Raw genomic sequence first — 14,077 nt, forward strand, 5'->3', positions numbered from 1 at the left:
ACAGATGAACTGGCCACTAGCAAAGAGGAGACTTCACTGAACGCCGAGCAAAATCCTTTTCTTCTAGCCGACAACTGGCCGGCACTAACAGCAGCGCCCCAGTGAGTGAATTCCCCTACGTAAAAATGTTCTCCTTTGCATACATAACATTCACATACATTGTTTTAACCAAAACTTGCACCCAACTCCAACCACAAGCTCAAACGGGGGTGAAGCTGCAGTAATTAACTATGGATCAGGGCCTCGGAATGGAAAGTGACTTTCATATTTGCTCCCCGTTAAGATTGAGACACACAGACCTGAGCGACTGAACATCTCCTGCTTCTCTCTCATCAGGTTATAGTCAATCTCCTCGTACACGGCCTCAGAGAAGGGATCCAAGGGTCTTCTGGAGCCTGGAAACAAAGGGCAGGGTTTGCACAGGGTTATAGAAACCAGAAATGGGAAACCCTATAGGATCATCCAGCCCCTCCCCATGGGCCCAGTGCAGGACTGGTCCCTACAGCCCATTCCCACTGATCTGTCCAGGCTCAATTTAAATGAGACGGGGACAACATCCCTTTCCACAAATTTCTTTGATGATGGCTCCAAAGGCTAGTTCACTGTCAGGAAGTTTCTTCACATTCAGCCAAAATGTTTCTTCTTTAATATCATCCCATTATTCCTAGTTATTGCCCCTTGGAGCATCTTAAATAATTCATCCCCATGCTGGTATTTACACCTAGCTGCAAAATGGTGATAGCACTTTTTTCCATACAGTTTAAGACCAGAAGGGATCATTAAACCATCTAGTCTGACCTCCTGTATAACACAGGCCTCTATATTTTATCCAGATACACCCATGTTTGAGCCCAAAGTCTTAGTTAGACTAAAGCATTTCAGTCCTCAGGAGAAAATACTGTGTGTGCCACAGGCAGAGTATGGGAGGGACTGAGGTACCACTAATGCCCAGCGTCCATGCAATGGAAGGGAATTGATTAGGCGAGAGAAGTCAGATGATCCTGGAAGGCGATTCCTGCTCCATGCTTCAGAGGAAGATGAAAATCGCCCAAAGTTCCTTTTTTGCCAATCTGACCTGCAAAAAATTATTTCCTGACCCCAAATCTGGTGATCGGTTTGACTCTAAGCATGTGGAAAAGACACATGAACTAGCCGTCTAAGAAAGATTCTTCTGTCTACCATCTCAGAAATTGTTCCCCCTCCCTTCCTTTCCCAGCTACATAAACGAGCCTTGGGTCATGGCCCCTTCCTCCCTTCCCTGAGAACTGCTGATTAAGGGAACTTGTGACAACAAATTACTGCAAAGAAATGTATGTTCAAAGTAAAAATGTGTGTATAATATGCGTAATGCTGTAATCAGTCAATCGGGGGGGGGTATAATCATAGTATGGGTGTTTCTATTACTTAATAAGAGGTTTTAGATTGTTGTAGCAGATGTAGGTGTTTACATACTAACTTAAATAAAAAGCGTGAACTGTAACTAATCCAGTGCTTACTCGACCACTGGGTCAAGGTGGAACAAGTACCGCAATAAAGAAGCCTGGCTACTCAATCCAGCTCTGGGTCAGCTTGCTCATTCTTCTCTAACCTTATAGACATTGCCCTAATGCTAAACTGTGACCGTTATGTGCATGTTAATGGCAATCCTGTTCTCTATCTTCCTCCCAGGCTGCTGGGAGCTAATATCTGTAGAGTGTTTTATAGATGTAAAATCCTCTATAAGTGCCACTTATGAGTATAATACTGTATAATGCTCCTTTCCAGCATTTCTCCTTCCTAAGATTCTGCTTTCCACTGGATTTCTCTCTACAGAACTATATTCCTAGATCAATTTTTTGTACCCTTTTTTGTCTGCCAACATTTCCAGTCTATGTAGGTCCCTTTCCATGTTGGCTCTCCACACTGATATTCAGAACCCCTCCTGTGACAGATATTGCAGCCCCACGCAGTATTTTTAGGAACCATTGTATGAAATCTGTGAGTGGTTTAGGTATGGTTGTGTTTTACACCAAGGATGAGTGTTACCACAGGTCCTTCAGGAAGAAAAAACAATGGAGGATTATTGAGGTGAAATACTGAGATCGTAAACAATCCAGAGAGGTACCAGGCCTTGGAGCGATTTGCATGGACTGGTACAAACTGGATTACCAGAGACCAGGAGACAAAGAGAGGTTTTTGGTAGAAAAGGCTGAGTTTAAACAAACTCAGGGCCTTTGTTTTGATTCAGGAAATGAACAGGATCTTCTCCACATGGGAAGGCCAATGTTGTATGATTTGAAGGGACATTGCTGTACCAGGCTGCCCATGAGGAAGATGGGTGATTTCTGGTATGTTCAGTAAGTGTGGAGGAATTTTGTATTTTTTGTGTGTGTTTCTCTGTGAAGCTTTTATCCTACTAATAAGGTGCAGTCAGCTGAGAAAGAGTTGGGAGGTAATTTGTAAGTGCTGGCAATACACTGCTCATAGCACACAGAGAGATAGCACAGCATGGGAGCTGGTCTTTAAGCAGCCTGACTTATGGAGATATCACCGTGGAAGGCAGGGGGCTGTGCAGCATTTAGACCCTGGTCAGCAGGAGATGGGATGGGGGGTTCTACCCAGAGACACGTGATGCCTGGAGCCTGAGGTGTTATTTGCCACTCTTGGAGTGCACCACAGGGAGGGAGCGAGGGGGATACAGGTGCAGTTTTCCTTAAACTGTGATGCTCCCTAGCTAATATCATCTCCAAATTCCATGGCTGGGCTGTTCCACTGCCAGACAGTTAATGAAATATTAAATGAGAGAGGAGTTAACAGGCATCCCACTCAGCCTGGTATCACCCCCTCACCCTGACACCCTGCAACCCCGCTGCTATTGCAGAGGTATTTCACACAGTGACACAAATCAGCACCCACCTCTGCGCTGTGCCCTGGCACTTCGCACCTGCGCCCCCAGAATGATTAAGACCAGGCACAGCAGGGCCCCCAGGATAATGCAGACGACCACAGGCACCGTGACTCTCCCACTGTCAGAGGACAGAGGCCGGCGTGGGGAGCTGGATGGAAATGAACAAGCAACAGAGAGAGATTATCCTGTGAGAGTCGCGGGGAGGGGGGGACCAAGGAGCTCCCCAGTCACTCATTGCATGGCCCAGGACAGCAGGGTAATGGGCGGGGACACAGTCTGTGAACCCTGGGGGCAGCTCATGGGCTGCTGTTTAAATCATGGGCCCTGCCCTGTCAGCTGGAATCAGCAGACAGGAATCCTCTGGCTCAGCAAGCCCTGCAGGTCCCACCTGGGTGTCCTTCGCCCTCAGATGTCACAGGCCATGGAAAGGAGCTCCTTCCCTCAGGCTGCAGCTTGCAGCTCCTCCTCTGTGACCCAGCACCAGGGGCATTTGACCTTTGATGGAGAAGGGGGATGGTTTACCTGGGGTATTTGGTGAATCTGTTGTCTGTGTCACACCTGCAAAGGGAAAGGGAGGAGAGTTGGAGTCTGGAGCAAGGGGGAAGTGACATGTTTGTTACCAGGGGGAACCTCACCTCTGAGAGTCCCTGGTTGTCTCCCGCTTTCACCTCCACAAGCTCCCTCCCAGTATGTCATAAACAGATAGTTAAGGGTTAAGGTCTCTTTTACCTGTAAAGGGTTAACAAGCTCAGTAACCTGATGAACACCTGACCAGAGGACCAATCAAGGGACAGGATAATTTCAAATCTCTGTGGAGGGAAGCCTTTGTCTGTGTTCTTTGTTTGAGTTGTGTGCTCTCTTTGGATCTAAGAGAGGCCAGACATGTCTCCAAGTTCTCCTGGAGTATTTCCTACTATCCAGTATAGTGAGTATTAGAAAGGCGAATTAGTCTTATAATTTGATTTCTACATTTGCAATTGTGTGTTTGCTGAAGGAAATTCTTTATTTCTGTTTGCTGTTACTCTGATTATTCTGAGGAGGAGGGAGGGGAAGTCTCTCCAGATTTTATAAGTCAGACCCTGGTATTTCCATCCTGGTATTACAGAGATAGTGTACTTTTTTTCCTTTCTTTAATAAAATTGTTTCTTTTTTAGAACTTGATTGATTTCTTCCCTTGTTTGGATTTTCAGGGGAAGGGGAGGGGGAAAAAGTGAATCCCTCTTTGTTTGATTCAAGGAGTTTGAATCAAAGGTATTTTTCCCAAGGACTAGGGGAAAGGGAGGGGGGATAGGGAATCCCTCTTTGTTTGATTCAAGGAGTTTGAATCAAGGTATCTCTCTCCAGGACTAGGGAAGGGGAGGGGGAGGTGAGTCCCTCTTTGTGTTGAGTCAAGGATTTGACTGGGTGTGTAATCTCTCCGGAGCAGGCTGGAGAGAGGGAAGTTGGGGGAGGGGAACTAGCTGTTTCTCTCTCTCTGGTGAGATTCAAGGGGTTTGAATCTGGGTTCCCCAGGGGAAGTTTGGGGGACAGGCAGTGTGTTACCCACTTTAAACTTAACTGGTGGCAGTGAGAACCAGATCTAAACTAGGATTTTAGTTTAGAGGAGTTCATGCAGGTCCCCATCTTGGAACCCAACAGCTCCAAGTGGGGGAGGAGACCTATGACACAGTAGCACAGGGCCTGTTTGTTAATGATTTAGGGCCCAAGTCCCTTGTTCTCTGTGGAATGATGAGGATGCTACTAATAAACAAGCACACTGGGGTCTGTGATGGATGCAGGGGCTGTGTGGGCTGATGCTTGAGCCAATCTGACCCCACAAAGGTTCCACCCCACAGCATCCAGGATGCTCCTGCACACAGGAGATAGGAGGGTCTAGTCTGGTACCAAGGCAGGAGTGGGTGGGCTCATCCATCCTCCTCCCTGAAAATTACAGTAGCAGAAATATCTCCTGTCACTCACCTGAACAATTCACAGCAGCATCTTCCTTATGGTCACAGTTACTCTCACCCCAGGACTTGGAACAACAGTCCCAGAGAGATGACTCTGTCCCTCTGCAGTTCACCTTCTCTACCCAGATGGGACCAGTCCCCTCACCGAATGCAGCCTCGCCCAGGGCAGATACAGCAGTTCCACAGCCCAGTTGTTTACACACAACGTTAGCATCTGCCATGTCCCAGGAGTCACCACAAACTGTTCCCCAGGAGCCACGGTACCAAACCTCCACTCTGCCCAAGCATCTGTCCTCTCCTCCCACGACACGTAACTTCTCCTGGTCTGGAAATGCAGAAACCTCACATGTTACTGGAACAGCTGGGAAAATCCTTAGGGACCAAGAGGGAGACACAGAGAAGCAGAGATACCTGTACAGCTTGTAGAGTTCGGGCATTTGGTAGGTTTCCCTTTCCTTCCTATGGAGAGAAAGCTGAGGTGAGTGGATCGGGCAGTGTGTGCAATGCTGGTTCGAATAGGGTTTATCAGTATTTCACACCACTAATACCAGTGTGCTATAAATTGACTGAAAGCCAAAATCTGGGTTATTGAATAATTAATTATTCAGCTGTTACTCTGGATTTTGCAGTCTTTAAGCAGCTCCCTGCTGGCAGGTGTGTCTCTTTATGTAACTGGCAGTACAGTATCTAATTCTCCTCTAGCTCTGCCTGTGACAAGGGCCCTGACCCCTCTGCCCAGAGATTGGAATGGAAACAGACACCTGATGTGAAACTCACCCTCATTACCGCAGGAACCAACAGAAGAGGAAAGTAAAATAGAGAGGGGGCTGTATAGGAGCTGCAAGTCTGAACTTCCCCACACAGAAAGGCAGTGTCGTCCAGTGGTTATGATGCTGCAGTTGGACTTAAAAGGCTGGGGTTCTATTTTTGTTTTTGCAACAGATCTGCTGTGTGACTTGGGCAAGTTCCTTCACCTCTCTATCATCTGTTTCTCCTCCCACTCCTCTGGTCTATCTTGACTGTAAACTCTGTATGGCAGGGCCTCTCTCGATTTGTGTTTTGACAGTGCCTGGGGCAATGAGGCCTTTGGGTATTTTAGGTGTTACCATAATATAAATAATACTTGAGACACAGATCTACCTGTGATTGTTATTCCTTGGAAGAGGTATAACCAGAAAGGTACACTAATCATGTTCTTTAAAGGGTAACACTTCCTGGCTCTTACCAGAGGCCTGAGCGAATGCTAATTAAGGCACCATGGGTGACCTTGGGACACTTTATCTCTTTGTGTCTCCATTCCCTGTCTGTAAAATGAGGGTAATAATGCTCTCCTGAAAGGCTCTGCTGCTGTGTGAGTGAGACTTGAGAGATCAAGATTCTGATCCCAATAACAAGGATTGCAAAGGGCTTAGAATTTGTTCATGCTAATTAACCACTGAAACAATTTACCAAGGGATATGGGGAGTCTTCTTGAGATGAAGTCATTAAATCAAGAATGGACGTGTTTCTAAAAGATCTGCTCTAGCTCCACTGAAATTTACTGGCTTGGTGCAGGAATTCCTGGCTGATATTTTAGCCTGTGATATTCAGGTCAGATTAGAAGATCCTAACAGTCTCTTCAGCCCTTAAAATCTGTGATTCCGTGACTTCACTGGGTGTTGGATTAGGCCCTAATAGTGGTTGCGGTGAATTGTATGTCTTTGTAATAGCAATGTCCATGTTTGTTATTAACATGCCACATTACTATTTCTAAGAGCCTCAGATACTGAAAATAAGTTTGTACCATTGCTGAGAATGTTATATAGCTATAGATATAGATTGATATAATTGCTGTATTCTGTTAAAAAGATCTAGTGAAAAGTAACAGAATATAATAATTATATCAAAATCTTTCAGTGAGCGAGACCTGACTGTTGAATGTGTGTGTGTGTGTGTGTGTATATATATATATATATATATATATGTTAGCAATTTACCTTCACAAGCAATATGGGTTTCTTCTCCTCTGCTACACGATTGTTGTTTCCAAGGGTCTGATGGGCATTGCCAAAGGGAGATGTGCTGCTTATCACACCGAACACCATCCACCCAGGTAGGGCCAGAGCCGCTTCCATCTTTTAACTCTGTCAAAAGTGTCCCTCTGTCTCCACAGTCCAAGTGTTTGCATATAAGTGCCATGGTGACAGCATCCATAGGACTGTTGCAAACACTGCCCCAAATCCCATTGTAGAAAACCTCCAGTCGCCCAGCACAGTCACTGCCACTCACCAGTCTCAGATCCGTGAATTCTAGGAGGAAATGCACAAGTTGAGTGTGAAGTTTTCTGATTCTGAAACTCACTGGGATTTAAAGGCTGAAATCCCAGAGATCACTAACAACCCTGCCTATTCTTCTACAGAAGAATCAGAGACATTCTTTTAGAGACCAGTGACAGGCCCATGAGCAATGAAATTATTATTAAAAAGACACCATTTACCAACAGTTGCAAACAGTGGTACCCAAAATTCAGAAATTAATTTGACATTTGCAGTACCTCTTGGTATTAACTGTTGGCAATGCTGACTTTTTAATGGTGACCACTGCAAGTGGGTAGGTAGCGGAGAGAGAGAAAAAGGAAAAAGGAGATAAACTTTCTGACATCCTCAGCTCACTCCTCAGACACCCATATAGTTCATGAAGTCCCCTGATTATCAGACCCATGGGACAATTCAGAGAACAGACCTGAGCAGAGAACTCCTGCATCCTCTTTGTGTCTGCAGTTGTGCTGGCCCCAGCCTCTGGAAGGACAGTCCCAGAGATTGGATTCATTCCCAGAGCAGTTCACATCATCCAGCCAGATCTGCCCAGATCCTTGCCCATAATGAGCAGAGACAGTTGCATTGATGGCATGTCCACATCCCAGTTGCTTGCAAATGACATTGGAGTCTGACAGATCCCAGGAATCATCACAGACTGTCCCCCAGCTGCCATTGTAATAAATCTCCACTCTCCCGGCACAGCGACCTGCCCCATTCACCAGTCTGATCCGCCTGCTCCCTGCAGGGATAGATCCCAGCTGTCAATGTGCAATATAAAGATAACTAAACAGCTTCCATGCAAATCAAAGATGATGCTACAGTGGCTGAGATACTGAAAAATGTGTGTCTTTAGCAAGAAACATAAAGAGAATAAGTCATTAAAATTAGGAACTGCTGAAGACTTTGTGAAGAAACTTCTGATAAAAGCATTTAAGGGGACAGGACCTAACCCTGAACCCTTAGTCATCTGAGTCATCCTTACGGAACAGCTCATGAAAGTAAGAACTACTAGTGAAGCTAAAGCTTTGCAGAATCAGCTCCTACTTGAAAACATGAACATTTTCAAAAAGTTCTTCAATAAGCATTTTAAGGATGTTCAGGAAATTTCAGATTAACAAATTTACCCAAAATTCCAATTTTCCTTTACATTGTTACAGAGTTGGGAAGTTCCAGAAGCTTGGAGGAAATCAGACTTGTTAGGACCCATTTATTTTCCAAATAAAAGAAGAAAAGCAGGGATACTTGTACTTATGGTAAAGTCTCAGATACTTAGGGCTCTATTCTAATGCTGCTGAAGTCAACAGCAAAGCTCTCTGTAGCAGAGTGGATACCCACTCATGCCCTGAAGGGCTTGAAATCAGCCCTGAAAGAGGGCTGCAGTGATAAAAGCAGCCCTGGAGAGGGCTGCAGGTCTAAAAACTGGGCTGAGTGGGGAAGCGGCTGCAGCTGGGCCCATGCCCCAATCAGGCCACAGCTGGCCTGTATAAAAAGGCTGTGAGCCAGAGGCCTCTCTGCATTCAGAGGGAGAAGGGCCTGGCTGCAGGGAGCTTAACCTAGTGCCTAGAGTGGAGTATGTCTGGGAAAGGCCAAGGGAGCTGGGGAGCTCTGGCCTAGGAAAGCCCCAGGCTGCAGGCCTAGGGTAAGTCAATGGGGCACTTGAGTTGCAGGAGGCAGCCCACGTAGTAGGCAAGGCAGAGGCAGCAGGTCCAGACCCCCCTTGCCTTTGATGAGTGGCTGATACATTACAGTCTGCCCCAGTGAACAGAGGCTAAGTGGTGACTGGTAGTAGCCAAGACTGAGGTGAGGTGGGGATTAGAGGGTTGGGGGTTCCCCACAGAGAGGAGACCTAGAGCCAGAGTGTGGGGGTATTACCAGGGGGCAGCACCCCAGATAAAAGGGAGGGACATGGGGCCAGCAGCAGTGGGACACTGGCCTGCAGAGGATGCTCCAATAGCTCGATGAGCTAATTCCTGAAAAGACCAGCAGGAGGTGCTGCTGGGGTGAGTCCTGCTCACTTACACTTTCCATGCCATAATGGGCCCTTACTGTGCTGTAGTTACCCTGCAACTGGAATGGGCATGAACAATGATTTCAGTGCAGTAACAGTACAGTGCATGATATAGATATTTATTTTTAAAACCTGTTATTTGAAGAAGGCCATTGTTTATTTAAACCCTCCCCAGAAAAGAATCATAAGAACACAAGAGCTGCCAGCCTGGGTCAGACCAGAATCCTGTCTCCAAAAGTGGCCTTTTCCAGAGCTTCAGGGGGAGTGTACAGAAGAGGGCAATTATGGAGTGACTAATCCTGTCCTCTGCTCTTGGCTTCTGGCAGTCAGAGGCTTAGAGTTGCTCTGAGCATGGGGTTGTGTCCCTGACCACCTTAGCTAATAACCATTGATGGACCAATCCTCCAGGAATTTATCCAGGTCTGTGTGAACCTATTTATACTTTTGTCCATCACAACATCCCTTGGCAATGAGTTCCATGGGTAGGCTGTGCATTGTGTGAAAAAGTTCTGCCTCTTGTTTGTATTAAACCTGCTGCCTATTAATTTCATCAGGTGACACCTCGGTTTTGTATTGTGCGAATGGGTAAATAACACTTCTCAGCCGACAGGTGTGGAGGAGCACGTGGTTCGGACATTCCTTAGAGGAGGAACTATTAGGGGACAATCTCTATGTCCTAGTGAGGACGAGAGGATGGAAAATGAAAATATATAGGCAGGGTCTGATCAGAAACAGTCAAATAAAAAAGAGCCCCATTCAATTACGTTGTGTAATGGCAGACAGCTAAAAGGAGACAAGTTTTTTAAAATGCTTATATACCAGTGCTAGAAGCCTAAATAATAAAATAGGTAAACTAGAGTGCCTCATTAAATTAGGATATTGCTATAATAAGCATCACAGAAACTTGGTGGAATGAGGATAATCAATGGGATACAGGAATACCAGGGTTCAAAATATATCGAAGGACAGAACAGGTCATGCTGGTGGGGGAGTGGCATTATATGTGGAAAAAGTGTAAGTAAAAATAGTAAATGAATCAAGTTGTACCATAGAATCTCTATGGATAGAAATTCCTTGCTCTAATAATAAGAATATAGAAGTAGAGATATATTACTGACCACCTGACCAAGATGGTGATAGTGACTGTGAAATGCTCAGGGAGATTAGAGAGGCTATTAAAATAAAAAAAACTCAATAAAAAATGGGGGATTTCAATTATCCCCATATTTACTGGGTACATATCACCTCTGGATGGGATAGAGAGATCAAGTTTCTTGACATCTTAAATGACTGCTTCTTGGAGCAGCTGATCCTGGAACCCACCAGAGGAGAGGCAATTCTTGATTTAGTCCTAAGTGAAGGACAGGATCTGGTCCAAGAGGTGAATATATCTGGACCACTTGGTAATAGTGACTATAATATAATTAAATTTAATATCCCTGTGGCAGGAAAAATACCGCAGCAGCCCAACACGGTAGCATTTAATTTCAGAAAGGGGAACTACACAAAAATGAGGGGGTTAGTTAAACAGAAATTGAAAAGTACAGTGCCAAAAGTGAAATCTCTGCAAGCTGCATGGATGCTTTTTAAAGACACCATAATAGAGGTTCAACTTAAATATATACCTCAAATTAAAAAACATAGTAAGAGAACCAAAAAAGAGCCACCGTGGCTAAACAACAAAGTAAAAGAAGCAGTGAGCGGCAAAAAGGCATCCTTTAAAAAGTGGAAGTTAAATCCTAGTGAGGAAAATAGAAAGGAGCATGAACACTGGCAAATGAAGTGTAAAAATATAGCTATGAAGGCCAAAAAATAATTTGAGAAGCAGTTAGCTAAAGACTCAAAAAGTAATAGCAAATTTTTTTAAGTACATCAGAAGCAGGAAGCCTGCTAAACAACCGGTGGGGCCACTGGACGATCGAGATGCTAAAGGAGCACTCAAGGACTATAAGGCCATTACGGAGAAACTAAATGAATTCTTTGCATCGGTCTTCATGGCTGAGGATGTGAGGGAGATTCCCAAACCTGAGCCATTCTTTTTAGGTGACAGATCTAAGGAATTGTCCCAGATTGAGGTATCATAAGAGGAGGTTTTGGACCAAATTGATAAATTAAAAAGCAATAAGTCACCAGGACCAGATGGTATTCACCCAAGAGTTCTGAAGGAACTCAAATGTGAAATTGCAGAACTTCTAACTGTAGTCTGTAACCTATCATTTAAATCAGCTTCTGTACCAGATGACTGGATGGTAGCTAATGTGACATCATTTTTTTAAAAGGGCTCCAGCGGTGATCCCACCAATTACAGGCCTGTAAGCCTGACTTCAGTACTGGGCAAACTGCTTAAAACTCTAATAAAGAACAATATTGTCACATATAGATGAACATAATTTGTTGAGGGAGAGTCAACATTGTTTTAGTAAAGGAAAATCATGCCTCACCAATCTACTAGAATTAGAATCATAGACTTTAAGGTCAGAAGGGACCATTATGATCATCTAGTCTGACCTCCTGATAACAGGACAGAAAATATCATGTTCCATCTATATAAATCCATGGTACGCCCACATCTTGAATACTGTGTGCAGATGATGTTGCCCCATCTCAAAAAACATATATTGGAATTGGAAAAGGCTCAGAAAAGGGCAACAAAAATGATTAGGGGTATGGAATGGCTTCTGTATGAGGAGAGATTAATAAGACTGGGACTTTTCAGCTTAGAAAAGAGATGGCTAAGGGGAGATATGATTGAGGTCCATAAAATCATGACTGGTATAGAGAAAGTAGATATGGAAGAGTTGTTTACTACTTCTCATAACACAAGAACTAGGGGTCACTAAATGAAATTAATAGGCAGCAGGTTTTAAACAAAAGGAAGTATTTCTTCACACAACACTGTCAACCTGTGGAACTCCTTGCCAAAGGATGTTGTGAAGGCCAAGACCATAACAGGGTTAAAAAAAGAACTAGATAAATTCATGGAGGATAGGTCCATTGATGGCTATTAGCCAGGATGGGTAGAAATTGTGTCCCTAGCCTCTGTTTGCCAGAAGCTGGAAATGGGCGACAGGGGATGGGTCACTTGATGATTACCTGTTCTGTTCATTCCCTCTGGGGCACTTGGCATTGGCCAATGTCGGAAGACAAGATACTGGGCTAGAGGGATCTTTGGTGTGACCCAGTAGGGCCGTTCTTATGTTCTTATATTACTCACGTTCTCCACACTGTTCATTATTTTATAGACCTCTATCACATCACCCTTTTCTAAGCTAGATAGCCCTAATCTTTTCAGTCTCTCCTTGGACAGAAGCCATTCTGTACCCTTCAACATCCTTGTTGCCCTTCTCAGTACCTTTTCCAGTTCCACTATATCCTTTCTGAGATGGGGTGACAAGAACTTGACACAGTATTCAAGATATGGGGGGGACCACAGATTTACATAGAGGCATTGTGATATTTTCTGTCTAATTTTCTATCCCTTTCCTAATAGTTGCTAATATACTGTTAGCCCTTTTGATCATTGCTGAACATTGAGCAGCAGTATTCAGAGAATTATTCACAGTGACTCCAAGATCTTTCTTTGGTGGTAACAGCTAATTTAGAATCCATCATCATATATGTAGGATTATTTTTTCTAATGTGCTTTGGTTTGCACTTATCAACACTGAACTTCACCTGCCATTTTGTTGGCCAATAACGCAGTATTGTGAGATCCCTCTGTAACCCCTCGTAGCCTGCTTTGCACTTAACTATCTTGAATAATATTATATCATCTACAAACTTTGCCACTTCACTGTTCACACCCTTTTCCAGATCATTTATGAATATGTTGAACAGCACAGCTACCAGTACAGATCCTTGGGGGATCCGTTGTTCGTGTCTCTCCAATGCAAAAACTGACCATTTATTCCTACCCTTTGTTTCCAATATTTCAACCAGTTACTGATCCATGAGAGGACCTTCCCTCTTACTTACCCCATGGCTGCTTAACTTCCCTAAGAGCCTTGATGAGGGACCCTGTCAAAGGTTTTCTGAAAATCCAAGTACACTGTATCAACTGGATCACCCTTGTCCACGTTCGTTGACTCCCTCAGAGAATTCTAATAGACTGGGGAAGCTTCCCTTTACAAAAGCTGTTTTGATTCTTCCCCATCAAATCACATTTATCTATGGGTCTGAGAAAGGGGAGCAGAGTGGGGCAGACAAACTGAGCCCCAGCTGGGTCTCATGAGCACCTTGGTTCTTACAAGAACACAGGCTCATTCTGTTCTTTTCCTGTTACTCCCCAGGGAAGCCCAGCTCACTTAATGTACAGTGAAGCAGAGGCCTAGTCTACACTAGGCTTTTAAACCGATTTTAGCAGCGTTAAACCGATTTAACGCCGCACCCGTCCACACTACGAGGCTCTTTATATCGATATAAAGGGCTCTTTAAACCGGTTTCTGTACTCCTCCCCGATGAGAGGAGTAGCACTAATATCGGTATTACCATATCAGATTAGGGTTAGTGTAGCAGAGGAAGAATCTCGAGATTCCACCCCACGACAGGCCAGGGCAAGCAGGCCAAGGCCTGATGTGGGTGCACTCAGAGACACCAGAAAGGGGAGGGAGGTGCAGCTAACCCTGTAACCGTGACAATGTTCTGTGAAAATGAAAAAAAGTTTGTGAAAATTTCCATAACAGAGAAACAGTTTTACATCTGAAAAAGTTTTGATTAAAAACTCAAGACAGACAGCGAGGTTGCTGTAGTGCATTAACCTATTCTGTGGTTGTGCTTTTGTCTGTACATAATACTATATTTTTACAATAAATGGGTCACAGTTTGATCCTCAGATCCACATATTTTCAAGATCTGATGAGATCACAGAACAAGGTGAGATATTTACAGGTCATAGGACAGATCGTGTTCCAATTGAACAAGGACAGGATGTTTGCAA

At 44.4% G+C, this 14,077-nt stretch overlaps 1 protein-coding gene across 1 annotated transcript in view; it reads right to left on the reverse strand.

The window, feature by feature from the left end:
- LOC123355760 (scavenger receptor cysteine-rich type 1 protein M130-like) overlaps positions 1-14,077 on the reverse strand; it is a 301,663-nt gene that overhangs the window by 146,187 nt on the left and 141,399 nt on the right. Inside the window, exons 8-11 of the mRNA XM_044998406.1 lie at positions 7,558-7,872; positions 6,813-7,124; positions 5,777-5,812; positions 4,843-5,188 (exon numbers count right to left, since the gene is read on the reverse strand). Of these exons, the coding sequence (XP_044854341.1) occupies positions 4,843-5,188; positions 5,777-5,812; positions 6,813-7,124; positions 7,558-7,872 (1,009 nt within the window). The remainder of the gene's footprint in view (positions 1-4,842; positions 5,189-5,776; positions 5,813-6,812; positions 7,125-7,557; positions 7,873-14,077) is intronic.

The sequence above is a fragment of the Mauremys mutica genome, chromosome 1 (genome assembly GCF_020497125.1).
Source record: "Mauremys mutica isolate MM-2020 ecotype Southern chromosome 1, ASM2049712v1, whole genome shotgun sequence".
NCBI classification, from domain to species: domain Eukaryota; kingdom Metazoa; phylum Chordata; order Testudines; family Geoemydidae; genus Mauremys; species Mauremys mutica.